Source organism: Orbicella faveolata, unplaced genomic scaffold, assembly GCF_042242905.1.
Source record: "Orbicella faveolata isolate gen_17 unplaced genomic scaffold, um_ofav_v1 contig_12, whole genome shotgun sequence".
Lineage (NCBI taxonomy): Eukaryota > Metazoa > Cnidaria > Anthozoa > Scleractinia > Merulinidae > Orbicella > Orbicella faveolata.
In genome coordinates this window covers 239,750-255,536 of record NW_028301539.1, presented here as the reverse complement: position 1 = coordinate 255,536, position 15,787 = coordinate 239,750, and the positions used below count along the sequence as shown (strand labels likewise).

Sequence of the window (15,787 nt, the reverse complement as noted above, 5' to 3'; positions counted from 1 at the left end):
AAAAAGATCTCTTTCCTCAGCATCTGAAATATATCCCAGCTCAGATTTTAATAAAGATTTTTAATCAAAAATCAGCTTATAATTGTCTTGACTGTGATGTAAAAATATCAAAAGATTTGAACGTCCTTTGTTTTTAATGAGTTATCACACCAAAACAGAGATAATGGAACTAGCAAAGGTAAACATGTTTCAAAATAGCTTAATGAATCCAGACTATCCGGGTTTTAATAAAGTTCAGACTGACAGTTGAAACTAACTGGGCACTCAAGAAGATGGTCACATCATCGAAATGGGAAACAGTGCGTGGTAAAAATGTACTAACAATTGAATAAAACAAGATTTATACAAAAAAGCTTTTTATTGTTCGCTTGTATTCAATGACAGATAGACATGACTACACACACAGTAAATTTCAGATAGTTATTTTAACTCTAAAATTGGAGTTAAAATTTTAGGTACAGGATAACTCCTTTTTTGGGGTTGTTTTAACTCCTTAATTTAACTCCAAATTTGGGGTTAAAACAACTCTGAGGTCGGGGTTATATTAACTCTTAAAACAGAGTTATTCTAACTCTTTATGGAGTTATTTTCACTCCAAAAATGGAGTTAAAAGTTTAGGTACAGGATAACTCCTTTTTTGAGGTCATTTTAACTCCTCATGATTTAACTCCTTGATTGGAGTTACTTTAACTCTAAAAAAGGAGTTAAAAAGAACTCCTTTTTGAGGATACATTTAACTCTTTCAGGAGGGAGTTAATAGACCAGGTTTGACATATAAAAATTCAGCCTAAAACAACAGACCTCTGCACAAGGCTCGGCGGTTTATTCCCCAGAGCCTTTGTGAAAGAGAAGTACGTTAGCTTTAAAACAAAACTACAGCAATATAATGCAACAGAACTATGAATTGCAACTTAAATTACTCCAGTATACGACACACACACATATATTTGCTTCTGATAGTGGTTTATTAACCAAACACTCAAAAATTACCTTGGAGTATCACCATTACAATTTTTATTATCACAATATCACTATCATTCATGGTAGTAATGAAACATAAATAATAACAACTATCTGAAACCCTTATAAAATCTTTCTGCAGGAAAGAGAATAAAAAAAAAATAAAATACATCTGTTGCATAAATAGTCTCAATTGAAATATAACTTAATGAAATCTAGCTGCTGAAAGTGGTTTATTAGCAAAACACTCCAAAAGAGATTGAAAAAATGAAATACAAAGTACCCATGCATGTATCTACCTGTGTGGGTACTTGCTTGCTTGGTACATGGTACAATACATGAAGAACAAGCTACACTATCAAAGCCCTGACCAATTCTGAATTTAACTATCTTGACAGGAAAGAAATTTTATAATATATCTATTGCATAAATAGCCTATCAATTATAGTATAATTCTATGAAATCTATATTCGTGTTATGTATTACTTTGTCCAAAATCACTAATTATTACAGGGTTTCTGTATAATTTTTAGAAAATAATTAAATAAATATTGTATAAACAATTATAAACTAATTCATAGTATTTTATAATGCAGCCTCTTACAAAGCTTCCTACATTTTCAGAGCTGAAATAAATTTATTTACTGCTACTCGCTTTTTGGCAGTTTGGTGTATATCAAGCAAAGCAGTTTCACAGAAAAAAAAGGCATTAGAGCACTTAGTAGGATACATTATGTTAAACACATAATAACATGCCACAAGAAGGCTTAATGTGGCGGCCATGGAGGTGGACCCCAAGTCCAGAACGACCTCCCCCTCAACTGCTATGCTTAGCATGTCCAAATCCCAAAATTCCCCAGAACCAATGATTCTGGGGAATTTTGTCTGCTTGATCACATTGTCAAGAGATTCTTCCTCCTACATGGAAAACAAAAAAGAAATTATTGTAAATGAAGCATCCCAGGTCATCCTTGATATTCAAATACATAAAGCTTTTATAAGCTCAACCTACAGGAAAAACAGATCAAGTTATACCAATAAATTACTAACATTTAGGTATTGAACTAATTATTATAAATTACATATCTACCTTCATTCCAGGTTGTAATGTAACATTTAAAACTCAAATGATACATGTAAATGGATTATTATTTTGTATATTATTTTGTAATTGCCATTGTCAAGAAGTGTTTTTGGCTGCCTGGAGACAAGTTTTGATGGCCATTGCCATTCTGGAGAGGTGACCATTGTGGAGAGGTCAAAGTAAGAGTTAATGTATGGACCATTCACTGGGACCAAAAACAGTTGCTACTGTAGAGAGGTGGCTCTTACTGGAATATTTCATTCTGGGGTGGAAGGAACGGTAAACAACAGTGGTCCAATAAACAAACACAAGAGATTAATAAAGGTGTGATGTGTCTTCATTCCAGACCAGAATTAGAAGTGACAACACTTTGTATAACTGGGCCTTGTATGTTACATTATTTTACATTTCAATTATGCATGGAATTAGCCATACCATGCAGATCTTAATGAAGTCTTCTGTGCTTCCTCCCTTTTCCCTCAAAAGACGTGGCAACAACAAAACAGCAGCAGCCTCTTCAATTCCTTGAAATCAAAATACAACTATCAGTCAAAGATATTCCTTCTGTTTAAAGCTGATATATAATTAACATTAGTATCACCCAACTAGTGGACTAATGCAAATCCTGCATTTTGATTGGCTATGCTACTAGAGGACTATTAGCAATAGTCATCGAGTAGTGAAATTCTTTTGTATTATTCCCAAATAAATCTTTCTTCAACTTGCTTTGTTAACTTTATTTCTGCTTTTTCTGTCCAACTAGTTGGGTGATACTAAAACAATCAGACCCTTTGCCCTCAGAGGCTATGGGTCTAATTGTTTAATAGTCTCTATTTGGCCTGGAATTATGCTTTGACATATATTTTTTATGTGCAGTCATTACCTTTTTGGGGAAGCTCGTAGTTTTCCAAGAGTGTAGCTGAAAAAAAACTATGAGCTTCTTGGGGCAGATGTCCATGGGAAAATATCCAAGCATATTTTTATGCTAAATGGAGGTGATTGTGTTTATTATAAAATATTTAGGGAATATCACTGAAATATTCTCCAGTCTGAGCTGGGAAATATTCAGTCATGTGACACATTTAAACCACTTGAGCATGAGCAAAGATATTTGATGGAAATTATAATAATATTTTAACAACCATGACAAAGATAATGATGACAACAAACTGTAATGTTACAGAAAATACTCAACACCTTAACCACTGAAGTTTTTGTTCAGTTTCAGCTCCTCGACCTTCTCCCACAGAGAGTGCAATTCCACTTCACACTTCCCCATAGAAGTTTAGCCTTTACGACCCCCACTACTGCAAAATTTGCAATACCTTCTGTGTGGTGTGTATAGATATTTTCTGGAAGCACACACTGATTTCAAAAGTGCATGATAAGTCACATTAGGTAAAAAAAAAACACCTCTAGTCAATAATGTATGTAATGTATGTAATGTATGTATTATGAAGGGAACCAACAAGAAGACAAATTATGCATAATTTTACAATAGAAATTACCTTTTTTTTTTGATGGGTTTTCTGTGAGAGCATCTTTCATAGCTGGCACCACATCTTTTGCAATTTGTTGAGGTTCGGCAAATGCCAGGATTTTCTCCACCCAGACCTGCTGAAAAGTTTCAGTCATTTCCCTTACAGGGTTTTTCCTGCCCAAAATTCTTGCAAACTCTGCCTTTATCTGAAATTAAAAGAAATGCTTACATGTATGTCTTTAACTGATTGAAGCGAAGCCTAAGAATTAAGTAAAATCTACCTAGTTTATGTGCAGTTACAATGGAACTGTTAATACTGTCACTTCATTATTACAGCCACTTTATTCTGGCCCAGACAAAAGCTCAGTCATTTGTTTATTTAGAAAAAATCCTTTTACCCAGCCACCATTTTAATACGGCCAGATTCTTGTGGCCCATTGGTGACTGGATTGACAGGTTTCCACTGTATATCGTATCACAAGGTGTAACAAATTGCAATAAAACCAACAATGTACAATCTCAAATAATATGACAGTCTAGGTCGCTACCTTACCCTCATTCCATGTTGAAAACTCTTATAGTCCTTAGGTGCATTACTTTTCCACAATACACAACAAATTTAGGGGTTCAACAGATGAAAAACATGGATGACTGAATATCATACAACTTTTGTTAAGGATTGTAATAACATAATGATAACAAAAAAGATGAATGGTATAAAGCCTTTAACTTCCAGTTTCACTGTATCTTAAAGGAAACAGTATAAATTCCATTTCCATAAGATATTTCAATGATATCCGAGTTTTTATGGTTACTTACTACCTCCTCCTCTCAGATACACTCACCCCAAATGGTGTTTTAAGTGCTGGGTATTCTTCAATGAAGCTACTTATGGGTACCGTTTCTTTGAGGAACCACTGCCTTCTGTGGCTATGTGTCAACTCCATGAGTTCCTTCACCATTGCCAAATTTCGGTTAGATGATCGGGCCATTTCTTTCTTCATAGCTTTAACATGCTCCTGGCAAGTCTCTGCTGTTTCGCCTTCTGGCATTTCAAATATTTCTTCTATGCGCCTTTTTTTCGGCTGTGGTTCTTTTTTTTCTCCCATGTCATTATTATGGTTCCTTGCTGTGGATGTTTCCACGCCCTTTTGTCCAGTTTTCCTCAGGTTTTTGAATCGGTTCTTAAATGCTGTTTCCCAGGAACCCTGAAGTTTTGATAAGCAGTTGAATTACCATACCAGAACACAATAAGACATATCAGTTACAGTGACACTTGCTGTGTAGTGGATTCCCACTAAGTAAATTTACAGATAGAATGGGCAACTTTTGATATATTGAAATTCAGCTTGTTAGTGAGGTCTTGAGGACATAAACAACATAAACGAATAAACATGGTCATTCAAGTGCTCACATTCAAGCTTTGATACTGTGATGCAAATTACAAGGAAACAGTCTCTTTTCAATAAATATTTGCCACCCACTGTCGCTGCAAAATTTATGTTCTTATACCTTTTTTTCCTAAACAACTTTTCCTAAGCTGCAACAGGAAGAAAAAAAACATGCTTCCTTGGAACTTTTATCGAAATACACTACAATGACTATAAACGTTGTTCACTCAACTTACAATTCCACTGCCAATGGCATCTCTCAAAAAAGGAAACTTTTTTATGAGAAGGAAGGCAACATGCTCCCTCTCTGCCTTTGTAGGGTACATTGTGTGTACCCTTAGACTGGAACACACATCTCTCGTCAACTCATTCCTCCTGTTGCCCGTCAACTTTTTTTCTTCAAGTGCCTTGTTTACAGCAGGTGAAAACTGAGGGGAAAAGATAACATTGCAATCAGTCTAATTTTTTTTACTGAAATCCATGGAACCATACAGGTTAAGTACAATTTGCCTATGCAGCATTTACCTGTAAGATATTAATATATTCTTTTTAAATTCTGGGAATGAAACTGGTTGTACTGAGTAAAGGAAGCAAAAGTCTGTAAGTAATACTAGATTTTGGGAAAATGTTCATCCAAATAATAACCTTGTTTAGGTGTTGTCTACTGCTCTAAATATGTTAGAAGAGGCTTTGGAAGACCTCTCAGTCATTAACTTATTGCATAACATTTTACAAACAAACTCACAGTAGATGGAAGCTGAAAATTCACCAGCCAAGATGAACCACACTTTGAGTTTAAAGGTTGACAGGGACTAAAGGCACATAATTTCGAAGATGAAGAAGATGACAGTGTTGAGGCAGGAGAAGATGACAGGGACTTTGCTAAAGAAGGTGGAGATGACTTTGCTGAAGATGGTGATGACTTAGTTGAAGATGCTGATGACTCTGTTGAAGATGACGATGAGGACTTTGCTGAAGATATTGATGCGTTGGCTGAAGAAGATGCTAACTCAATGGATGAAGTAATTGAAAGATCACTTGAACTTGGATGTGAGTTTATCTGATTAATACATAAAGAAATGAATCAATAAAATGTATATTAATAACTGTTGTTAGTATATACCACACAAGTGAATAGTGCTTTTCGCTTGCGCTGATTGGCTAGCTCGGAGGTGATTAACCAGTACTATTCACCTCTGAGCAGCTGAAGAAAAACAAAGTGGCTCCCCGTTTCAAATAAAGTTACTCTCAAACAAGTAAAGTTACTCTTTGGTCTGCTAGTTATTCAGCTTGTGTGGTATATACTAAAACAATCATTCACCTCAGAGTTGGTGAAAGTGGTGGATATTTACCTCCACTTTGGTGAATAATTGTTAATTATTGTCAAGTGGAAATAGTTCAAGAACCACTAAATGGGGGCACTAAAGAAATATAAAATTTAAACCACCGAAATCTGGGAAGGCTGATACAAAGAGAAAGTAAGATTTTAATTTGCCCATATTCTAAAACAAGGTCTGTAAAAAGTTAAATTAATTTAAGACACCCCATCCAATGAAAGACAAAGAAGCCACATTTAACTCAGCAAATCACTGTTTTGATTCATGACACTTAACACATTTTCATACAGCTAAGTTAATTAAATTCAGCTAGAGTTTAATAGCTAATACTGGTGCTTGTTGTATATCTTGACAAATATTACTTGTATCAATATACAGTGGCTTAATTCTCAGTAAACCTCACCTCCTCCATGCTACTCTCTTTTACAAACTTAGCACATGCAGCCTTGACTCTTAACACTTGACCCCCACTAATTCCGTAAGACTTCAGAAGCTCCTCACTGGCAGAAGTCAAGTCCTCTACTGTAATAAGCTACAGAGAGACAATTTCAGTAAAAGGCAATTTCCTACTATTCAAACCCACTTCTTATCTTAGGAGAGTTTATTACAATCAAAATTTATCCCCTAGGAATAAAACAGCGCCAGTGTGATGATCCCCTAATTGTATGTTTAACCTGGTTTTTCTTTGGCCCTGAAAAAGAAGCCAACTATCCGGTAAAGCCCTTCAGAAGTAAGCTTACTGTATGTACAAGAGAGTGATAAAAATGAAATTAAAACCCGAAAATTACTGTAGAAGGAATTTCTGTCGTGTATTTTCACCAGATTTTAATTCCATACGGTAATGAAAGGGTCAACAAGGCTATCAAGGGTCAATCGATGGAAACAGCGAGTTTTCAGCGGCAAACCTACCTCGTCTTTGACCAGATTCTGAATTGTTTCCTCCTTTACTCGCCCTTGTAAGAGAAAGCGCTCCAATTCTATGTCCATGTTAAATGCTGCAATCAAAAATCGTTGAAACAGTGAGCTTAGAAGTATCAAAATATTTGCATTTGTATTGTGAAAAAGGTCAGCACAATTTAATTATGGGTCGTGACCTCATGTACCGGTACAGAGAGGAATGACCATTGCACTGCTTTTCTTTACAAGTCTTTGTTTAGCTTTTGTATATTGTTAGGTATTTTGTTATCGGTTCTTTAGTATCGGTTCAATACACGCGGACAGTTACCACAAATTAACATGGGCCGTACATGCACGAGTGAACATCGTCATATGGAATGAAAGATTCAAAAGGAGATTACCGCAATTAGCGACACTTAACAAAGAAAGTGATAAGTTACTAACCTTTTATAGTCTTTTCTTCAATTTTGAGGTAAATGAAGAGCGAAATGAAGCCTGTGTAGCGATCGATACTCACACAACCGTTGCAAAACGAAAGAGTGCACCAACCTAGCTTGCCCGCGCAAACTTTCATATCTCATATCACGTGTCTGCTCACATGTAGAAATATTTTTGTCTAGGGTAGACAGAGTAAGCAATCACAAGGCCCGTGAAAGAGCAACCCTTGCATTGTTTCGTTTCAAGAGTTCGTTAAAAGTATTCCACTGGGTATCTTGTGTTTTCTTATGGCTTTTTACCTGAATTTGTGGTCTTGACAGAAATCTCTGCTTTATCCAGGGGAGGAGGGGTGACATGAGCCACTTGAATGACCTTTGGAGTGTGATGGTAATCTATTCCCCGCGCGCGGGAAAGTTGGAAGGTCAATCCAGGGCGCATAGAATATAAATAAGCGCCCAGGTCAATCGAAGTGAACGAACCTAGACCTAGCTGAGATAGATCTGATATACGATGGCGTATCGTTGCAATCTTTGCGTGAATTTCATCGCCATTACATTGTCCTTTCTGCTTAACCATTTGTATCGTTGTCATTCCAGCGATCCGAACTTCCACGCTCTTTGTGGAATTAATGGCTGCGCGAAGACCTACAGGAAATGCATTTCTTTCCGAAACCATATCATTAGAAAGCACGGAGATTTGTTAAAGGCCGAAAAAAGTGGAGGAAACGTACAAGAGATCAATCACAACTCGAGTGGAAGTGATATGGATGGTGAAATAAATGAAGACGACGATGGCACCTACGATTTTGCACCTTTGCCGCCGTTTGACTTTCAGCGAGTATCGGAAGAAATCCGTCGTACTGGCGCCCTACATTTGTTGAGAATGAAAGATAAAGACAGAGTTTCGCAGGCAGGTATCGATTCTTTCATTGAAAATACCACCAGCATAGTGAGAACAAGTATAGAGATACTAAAAGCCGGACTTATGAACAGATTGGATACAGCCGGAATAGATTTTAGCGCAGTTCCCGGCCTGCCAGAACTTTTCCAGGAAGACAGCTTGGCAGTGAATCCTTTTTCTGGCTTAACAAACGAAAACGAGCAAAACAAATACTTTAAAGATCACTTGAATCTTGTGGTAAGTTACCTTGTCACTAAAGATAAAGTAAAATAATAAAAATCTAGAGATAATAATAATGCACCAGTCAATGTAGGGGTGCCGGACATACCCCGGGAAATTTGACATTTTAGCCTATTTTGATGTCCCTTCCCTGGGGCTAACATGTTTCTAAGATGATGTCTATTTGCTGCAACAGACTTTCTCTTTCATCTTGTTATATCCCAAGCTTTGTAAAGAGGCATTTCTCCCAAGAAAAAGCATCTATTATAGCTGTTTATTTTGAGCATTGAATAATTTTAACAAGTATTATACATTGAACTCACTATCTCTTTTCTGATTGGCCAAAAGCGTACAGTGAATTTTCGAAATCAGCACCTGTGATGTTGTAACTGCAGATTATACAATAATCATGTCAAGGTCATGGGTAATCATGTGAAGGTCACAGGTAACCATGTTGTGCATGACCATGGTCCATGATTTCTAAAGGTAATCATGTCAAGTTTGCTCGCTTTGTTTTGCTTGCTGTCAGTATGGGAGCACAAACATGAGTTTTTTTAGTTTCGTTCAATGTGTAATAAAACAATTATTAGATTCGGTTTTTGTGATATCCAGAATAATCAAGGTCTCGGTAAGGGTTATCAGCCTCAGCCTTTGGCTTCGGCTGGTAGCCTTGACCTTGACCTTCATTATTCTCGGATATCACAAAAACCTAATCTAATAATTGTTTATAAATGGTCAATGAACACAGGTGCACAAAGGGAACTTCCTTAAGGACACTGCAGTGCTAAAGAAGTCTGGGTAGATAAATGTTTTAAAGACAGCTGGAGTAGGTTCCATGCGCTTGCATGATCTTGTCAACAAATAACGAGTGCTTTTTCCTTCACATTTAGCTTCTTGTTCAAATAGATAACATCTGTATTTACTTTATTTTTGACCAGTTTTAATTTTGAAGTTATGAAGACTTCAAATCAACCATGTTCATTTCAAGGACACTTAGGTATAAATTACTTAATGTGCTATAATCAGGATGATATCATAAAGAGAAATTGTTGTCTGAAAATGCCTTTATTGGACATCATTCTGATTGGAAGCTTACACAGGAGCCAAGAAAGATTGTCATGGGACAGTACCATAAGAAGGTGCGTAGAGGGAACAAGTTAAAGGACATTAGAAAAACAGATGATGCATACTACATTCCATTACTCGAAAGTCTGGAGCAGCTGTTGAATGATGACTCTATTTTAGAAGAGGTTTGTGCTTAAATTGTTTTGAACTTGATAAAACATGCTACCTTACACAGTGCTACATTTTGTATTTTGATTCAACATTTGTGTTATTCCACATCTGTTTGATAAGTGTAGTGTATTGTGTTGTTTCAGAAAATATCCATAACCCCCCAACAGAAGGTTTTTTAGCTTGAACCCCCAAACCCCTCAGGAAATTCCAGTTTAGCGTCATACTTTCCTTAAAAAAAATTCTTTTAAAACCGCTTCCCCCTTAGAATTTCCGATAGCCTTCCTTGGCGAATTCTGGAACTCCACATTTGTTTTTTTTTTTAGATTGACAATCCACACATAAGAAATGATGGTCTTCTTAGTGACTACTGTGATGGAGACATTTTCAGACAACATCCACTTTTCTCACGGGATCCCAAAGCCTTGCAATTGATTCTATATTTTGATGAATTTGAAGTATGCAATCCTCTTGGATCAAGGGCCAATAAGCACAAGATTGGTATGTTTATATAATAGCCATTGGTCACTGAACCCATGCTGTCTCATTAACAGAGAATAGTCTCAAGATTGTATATAGTTTACCTAAATGTAGCCTGTTCCAGGCTCTCAGTGGTTGGTAATGAGCAAAAAAAGGAGGGTGAGGAATAGAAGAAATGAGGGAGGACTAAAGTGGAAAGTGAGGGAGAGAGCTTGGTAGTCATCTTGGTAGTCATCTTTATTGAGAATGACTGCCACATTTGTTTGCCTCAATGGCTTACTCACTGACAGCAACAGTGAACATTGTATAATTTTAGAGCTCTCCAATTCTAACATTTCTTACCTCATGCAATCAAAATACTCGTTTGTTGAATAGAAAACAATTCTTGTACTTGAAAGTTAACACTCAAAGTAATTATTATTGTATTCCTTAATATCATTATTTAGGAGGCTTTTATTACACTCTTGGAAACATACGACCAGAAAATAGATCACACAAGAATGCCATTCAGTTACTTGGCCTAGTTACAACCAAACACCTAAAAAAATATGGAGTGGAACCTCTACTGAATGCTTTTATGCAAGATTTGGCTCAACTAGAACAAGTGAGTGTTTTGTAGAGACTAGATCTTGAAATCACTATTTTATATCCCATGGGTATCATCAAAACAAGTGAGCAACATTTTGCAGCATAAACAAAAATGATCACTGTTGATTTGATTCAATATAAGAAACTTCAGTATCATGATGATCATTGATTCCACTCTGAGTTTTTTGCAACCTTTCCCATTAATAATACTTTTTACTATTATATCCATATTGATTATGTAGATCCAACCTTAAGCACATTTGTACAATTGTTCATAATTTTAGGATGCAGGTCACCAGTTTCTGATAAATGGGGAACCTCGATCACTTCGGGGATCAGTTGCTTTTTTTTGCGGGGATAATCTTGGCTCCCAGTTCATTGGAGGATTCAAGGAAGGATCGCAGGCGCATAGACCTTGTAGGGAGTGCATGGGCGACAAAAATCAGATTAAGACTCATGTAAGTATGGGTAATACCCTTTAAGCACTAACCCACCTTAGTTTTGGTTGTAATTTCGAAGTTAAAAGTGGAACTGACCATTCAGTTGTAAATGTGGTTGCTCCTCAAATCAGCAGAAGTAAATGACATGCATGAGCAGTCATGTAACTCAGACTGCAGATGAATTCTACTCAGGATGACAAAATGCTACCAATTTTAGTGTTACAAGTGACATAAAAATTTCTTTTTCAGAAAGTTCAAACCATTGGCAGCATCTATGATGTGTAATAACATTTTCTCTCTCTTTTTTTTAGTTTCATGAAAGAGATTTTGTTTTGAGAACCCGTGATAGCCATAACAGACAGTGCATTCGACTTGTCAACAACCCACATTACAGTAAGACGTATGGTATCAACTCTGATTCTGTTCTGAACAAATCAAGGTATTATCATGTGGTTGGCGGGCTGCCTCCAGATGCAATGCATGATATCTTGGAAGGTGTTCTGCATTACAGTGTCAAAGAAACGTTGAAAGTATTGATATTTGAAAAGCAATTTATTACAATTGATGAACTCAATGAACGCATCTCTTCTTTTGATTATGGCTATCAAAATGATTCAAACAAGCCAGCACCAATCCAGCGAAGTCGCCTTCTGTCAGATGACCACACTATCAAACAGCATGGTAATATGATTAGTATAAATACAAATTTATAGTCGTATACTTTAGGTTTGTAACTGACAGTTAATAATTGAAATGATGTTTGCATGATCTTATTACTTTTGTTGGTGTTTTCCTTTAATTATGGTAGCTGCCTGGTAAAAGCTTGTTCATTCAGTTACTTTATTTATTTATTCACCTACCTATTTTTTCTCTTTATTAAAAGCAAACCAAATTTGGTGCCTGGCCAGAAATCTGCCTCTTCTGATTGGTGGTCTTATTCCTGATGAAGATGAACATTGGGGTCTTTTCTGTGATTTGCTTGAGATAATGCGCATAATTTTTGCACCAACAGTGAGTGCTAATCAAGTGGCTTATTTACAAGTTTTGATTCAAAATCACCATGAGAAGTTTAAAGAATTATATCCAGACTGTTCCATAACACCCAAGATGCATTACATGATACATATGCCACGAACAATATTGAGGTACTAAATAAATCAGTGTTTAGAAGGATAACTTGTTAATGAATTATTGCTATTTTTGGCCCTCAAGTTTGTTATTGAAGCTTTCCAAAGTAAACTTCACCTTTGCTGGATCTTTAACAAGCCAAAGTGAAACTTTAAGATAACAAGTCCTTGGTTATTTGTATGAAAGTCGTTAAAATTGGAAAATTTAAATTATCAGGCAGCTTAATTTATTGACTATCAGAACTGGGTATGACACGCGCCTCATACAGTTTGATGTAACACAAAAGAAATAATCACGCAGCTTAACATTTTGACTATCAGAACTGGCGGGTGGCACGCCTCATACAGTCTGATGTAACACAAAAGAAATGATTATGCAGCTTAATGTAATAACTATCAGAACTGGCGGGTGGCACGCCTCATACAGTCTGATGTAACACAAAAGAAATGATTATGCAGCTTAATGTAATAACTATCAGAACTGGCGGGTGGCACGCCTCATACAGTCTGGTGTAACACAAAAGAAATGATTATGCAGCTTAATGTAATAACTATCAGAACTGGCGGGTGGCACGCCTCATACAGTCTGATGTATTAACACAAAAGAAATAAATATGCAGCTTAATGTAATAACTATCAGAACTAGCGGGTGGCACACCTCATACAGTTTGATGTAACACAAGAAATAATCATGCAGCTTAATGTAATAAGTATCAGAACTGGCAGGTGGCACACCTCATAGAGTCTGATGTAACACAAAAGAAATGATTATGCAGCTTAATGTATTAACTATCAGAACTGGCGGGTGGCACGCCTCATACAGTCTGATGTAACAAAAGAAATAATCATGCAGCTTAATGTATTAGCTATCACAACTGGCGGGTGACACGCCTCTTACAGCTTGATGTAGTCAACTTATTGTCCATCGCTCCAGATGGGCTGACATTGCTTTAAGGTACTTCCAGTTTTTAAATACAACCTTTATTTCAACATGATTACATATCACTTAGCTTTCACCAAGTGTGGGTTCGATACCTCAGGTCAGTTGTGTCATTACATAGTGAACATTGATGATGATGTACAACTTTTGATTTAGCATTGGACCTCTCATACGAAGCTGGTGCATGCGCTTCGAGGCTAAGCATCATGAATTCAAGCGGCTTGCAGCACACTTGGGAAATTTCACAAACTTGCCCTATTCTCTTGCAAAGCGTCACCAAGAGGGTGTATGTTACCGTCTTCAAACTTCAGAGGGCAATCTGTCATCTTTTATCAAGAAAGGGATTGAAACAGGACCAGGTAATATTAGTAGTCTTTATAACTTGTAAATAGATAAACAAGATGGCTTAAATGTTAAAGATGAATATGTTGAATCAGAAGCATTGTTAATTGTACATGGACTAATTTAGCTGCATATGCAAATCATTTTTCCATGATAATTTAACATTTAAATTTCAGGTCACTGCTGCTATGCAGGAGATGTGGACTACTGCAATGTCCTTTCTGGGGATAATCCAGAAGTTACTAATGAGACACCAATAACTGAGTAAGTTATGACTGTAATAAATCTTGTTATAGATGTTAATGACTATTGGTTAGTTTTCCTATTGCTTCAATACCAAGACCGTGTGCAACACTAATAGGTTACCTTTCAAGATACCGTTACAACATGAGTTATTATGGTGTAATAGTATAATTATATTACAAAAATGCAAAGAGTGTACTTGCCCAAATACGGCCTGTCACGTTAGGCATACTGTGACAGTCATATCTATTGACTTGTTTCTTTTTCTGTTTTGTTTTTACAGGTTGAAATGGGTTTCTATTCTTGGAACTAAATACAAAACTGGCTGCACTTTGCAAATTGACACAGATCAGTACGACAATCCAGTTTTTGGACAAGTACTGAAAATTTGCATTGTAGATGGAAACTTCAGTGATATTTGCTTTGTTGTCTCAAAACTGACAACCACTCAGTTTGACAGCCATTATCAAAGTTTTGAGGTGCAAACCATACACCCTAGAAGGAAACTGATAGTTCACCACACAGACCTGGCCTCTTTCTTGCCTCTAAATCAAGTCAAACCGTATGGTGTTGTAACAAGAAATAAATATATTGTGCAAAGATTTGACATTGGAACAATCAATTAACGAAAGATTTAATTCGTATGAGCAACATAAACATTTCATTTGGTGCACAAAAGCAATCAATACAGTGTTGTTTTCTTTTTTTTTCTAATCTTGCTTTTGGTCTTTAAGGGGGAAAATATTACAGCTGCTGTTCAATTACTGTATGTACCCCTTTCATGGATTAAGTATGTGATGTCACTGAGATTGACAAAGAGCTCTAATTACAAGCAAATAATTTATCTTTATGCCCACAAATAATGTGCCCAAGGTTATAAAAAGGGCTTGACTGATTTGTATGTGTCTAGTACAGTTTAAAGAAATTCACCATTTTTCCAGTTTTTAACTTGTACAGTTTTAATTTTCAATATCATAATGTAACATGAATTTAGCTGATCTCGCATGCATTTTTGACTGGTTTAAAATAATTTCACATAGGTTAGTTATTGATTTTTAATTATTGTGTATTTTAGAGGGCCACAAGTTTATTAATTGTATAACTATTACATGCTTTACCCTTGACAGTATAAATAAAGATTGATTGGTTGATAAACAATATACTGTCTATTTTATCACTTTATAATGTATAATACTTTTCTCTCCACCATAGTCTAGAAATATTTTGTCATAAGCTTGAATAATGAGCTAGATAAAATTAACCATAGATTATGTGCTCAAGATTTCTATGATGTGGTAGTTGAAGAGTCGAAGCACTCGGCCAATCAGATTGCAGCATTTCCATTAGTGTTCAAATATTGAAAATCTGGCATTGTGATGGGTTCTCCATTATTTTCTATATTGCAGTTAGATTATGAGCTCGTGATTTCTATATTGTGCAGTAGGAATCTAGAGTGAACATGGTAACATTTACTTCTTGATATAGTTTAAGTAACTCATAATTACTGTCAGAGTGCAAGGAGATCGTCCAACAAATGAGTGACCAAAAACCACATTGTAGTGATGACATGATCACTCTACGAATCCAGTGGCTTTGATGCATTAATCACATAGATTAATTAATATAAATAAATACCTCCCATGCAGTAAGAAAAAAAATAACTCTCTTCCCCAAAGTAAGTTATTTTA

At 36.0% G+C, this 15,787-nt stretch overlaps 2 protein-coding genes across 2 annotated transcripts; one reads left to right on the top strand and one right to left on the bottom strand.

The window, feature by feature from the left end:
- Window positions 1-946: 946 nt before the first annotated feature.
- LOC110055825 (sterile alpha motif domain-containing protein 3-like) lies at window positions 947-7,723 on the bottom strand. The gene is made up of 9 exons (XM_020762240.2): window positions 7,594-7,723; window positions 7,162-7,247; window positions 6,656-6,784; window positions 5,661-5,975; window positions 5,152-5,343; window positions 4,370-4,732; window positions 3,553-3,730; window positions 2,480-2,568; window positions 947-1,878 (listed from the first exon to the last, which is right to left on the bottom strand). The coding sequence occupies exons 1-9, from the start codon at window positions 7,721-7,723 to the stop codon at window positions 1,573-1,575; spliced, it is 1,788 nt and encodes a 595-aa protein (XP_020617899.2). The 3' UTR covers window positions 947-1,572.
- Window positions 7,724-8,097: 374 nt separating this feature from the next.
- LOC110055849 (uncharacterized) lies at window positions 8,098-15,257 on the top strand. The gene is made up of 10 exons (XM_020762259.2): window positions 8,098-8,724; window positions 9,807-9,956; window positions 10,266-10,440; window positions 10,866-11,023; window positions 11,292-11,465; window positions 11,759-12,128; window positions 12,331-12,592; window positions 13,671-13,873; window positions 14,033-14,120; window positions 14,383-15,257. Exons 1-10 carry the CDS (start codon window positions 8,098-8,100, stop codon window positions 14,723-14,725), a joined length of 2,550 nt encoding a protein of 849 aa, XP_020617918.1. The 3' UTR covers window positions 14,726-15,257.
- Window positions 15,258-15,787: the final 530 nt, after the last annotated feature.

Bases quoted from the DNA above. Each gene is read 5' to 3' on its own strand.
- LOC110055825 (XM_020762240.2), bottom strand. From the start codon at position 7,723: ATGAAAGTTTGCGCGGGCAAGCTAGGTTGGTGCACTCTTTCGTTTTGC. The intron at 2,569-3,552 runs GTAATTTCTATT...TTTGATTTCAAG, and splicing joins AAACCCATCAAAAAAAAAAG to GAATTGAAGAGGCTGCTGCT. The intron at 1,879-2,479 runs GTATGGCTAATT...TTTTCCATGTAG, and splicing joins ACTTCATTAAGATCTGCATG to GAGGAAGAATCTCTTGACAA.
- LOC110055849 (XM_020762259.2), top strand. From the start codon at position 8,098: ATGGCGTATCGTTGCAATCTTTGCGTGAATTTCATCGCCATTACATTG. The intron at 9,957-10,265 runs GTTTGTGCTTAA...TTTTTTTTTTAG, and splicing joins ATGACTCTATTTTAGAAGAG to ATTGACAATCCACACATAAG. The intron at 11,466-11,758 runs GTAAGTATGGGT...TCTTTTTTTTAG, and splicing joins AAAATCAGATTAAGACTCAT to TTTCATGAAAGAGATTTTGT.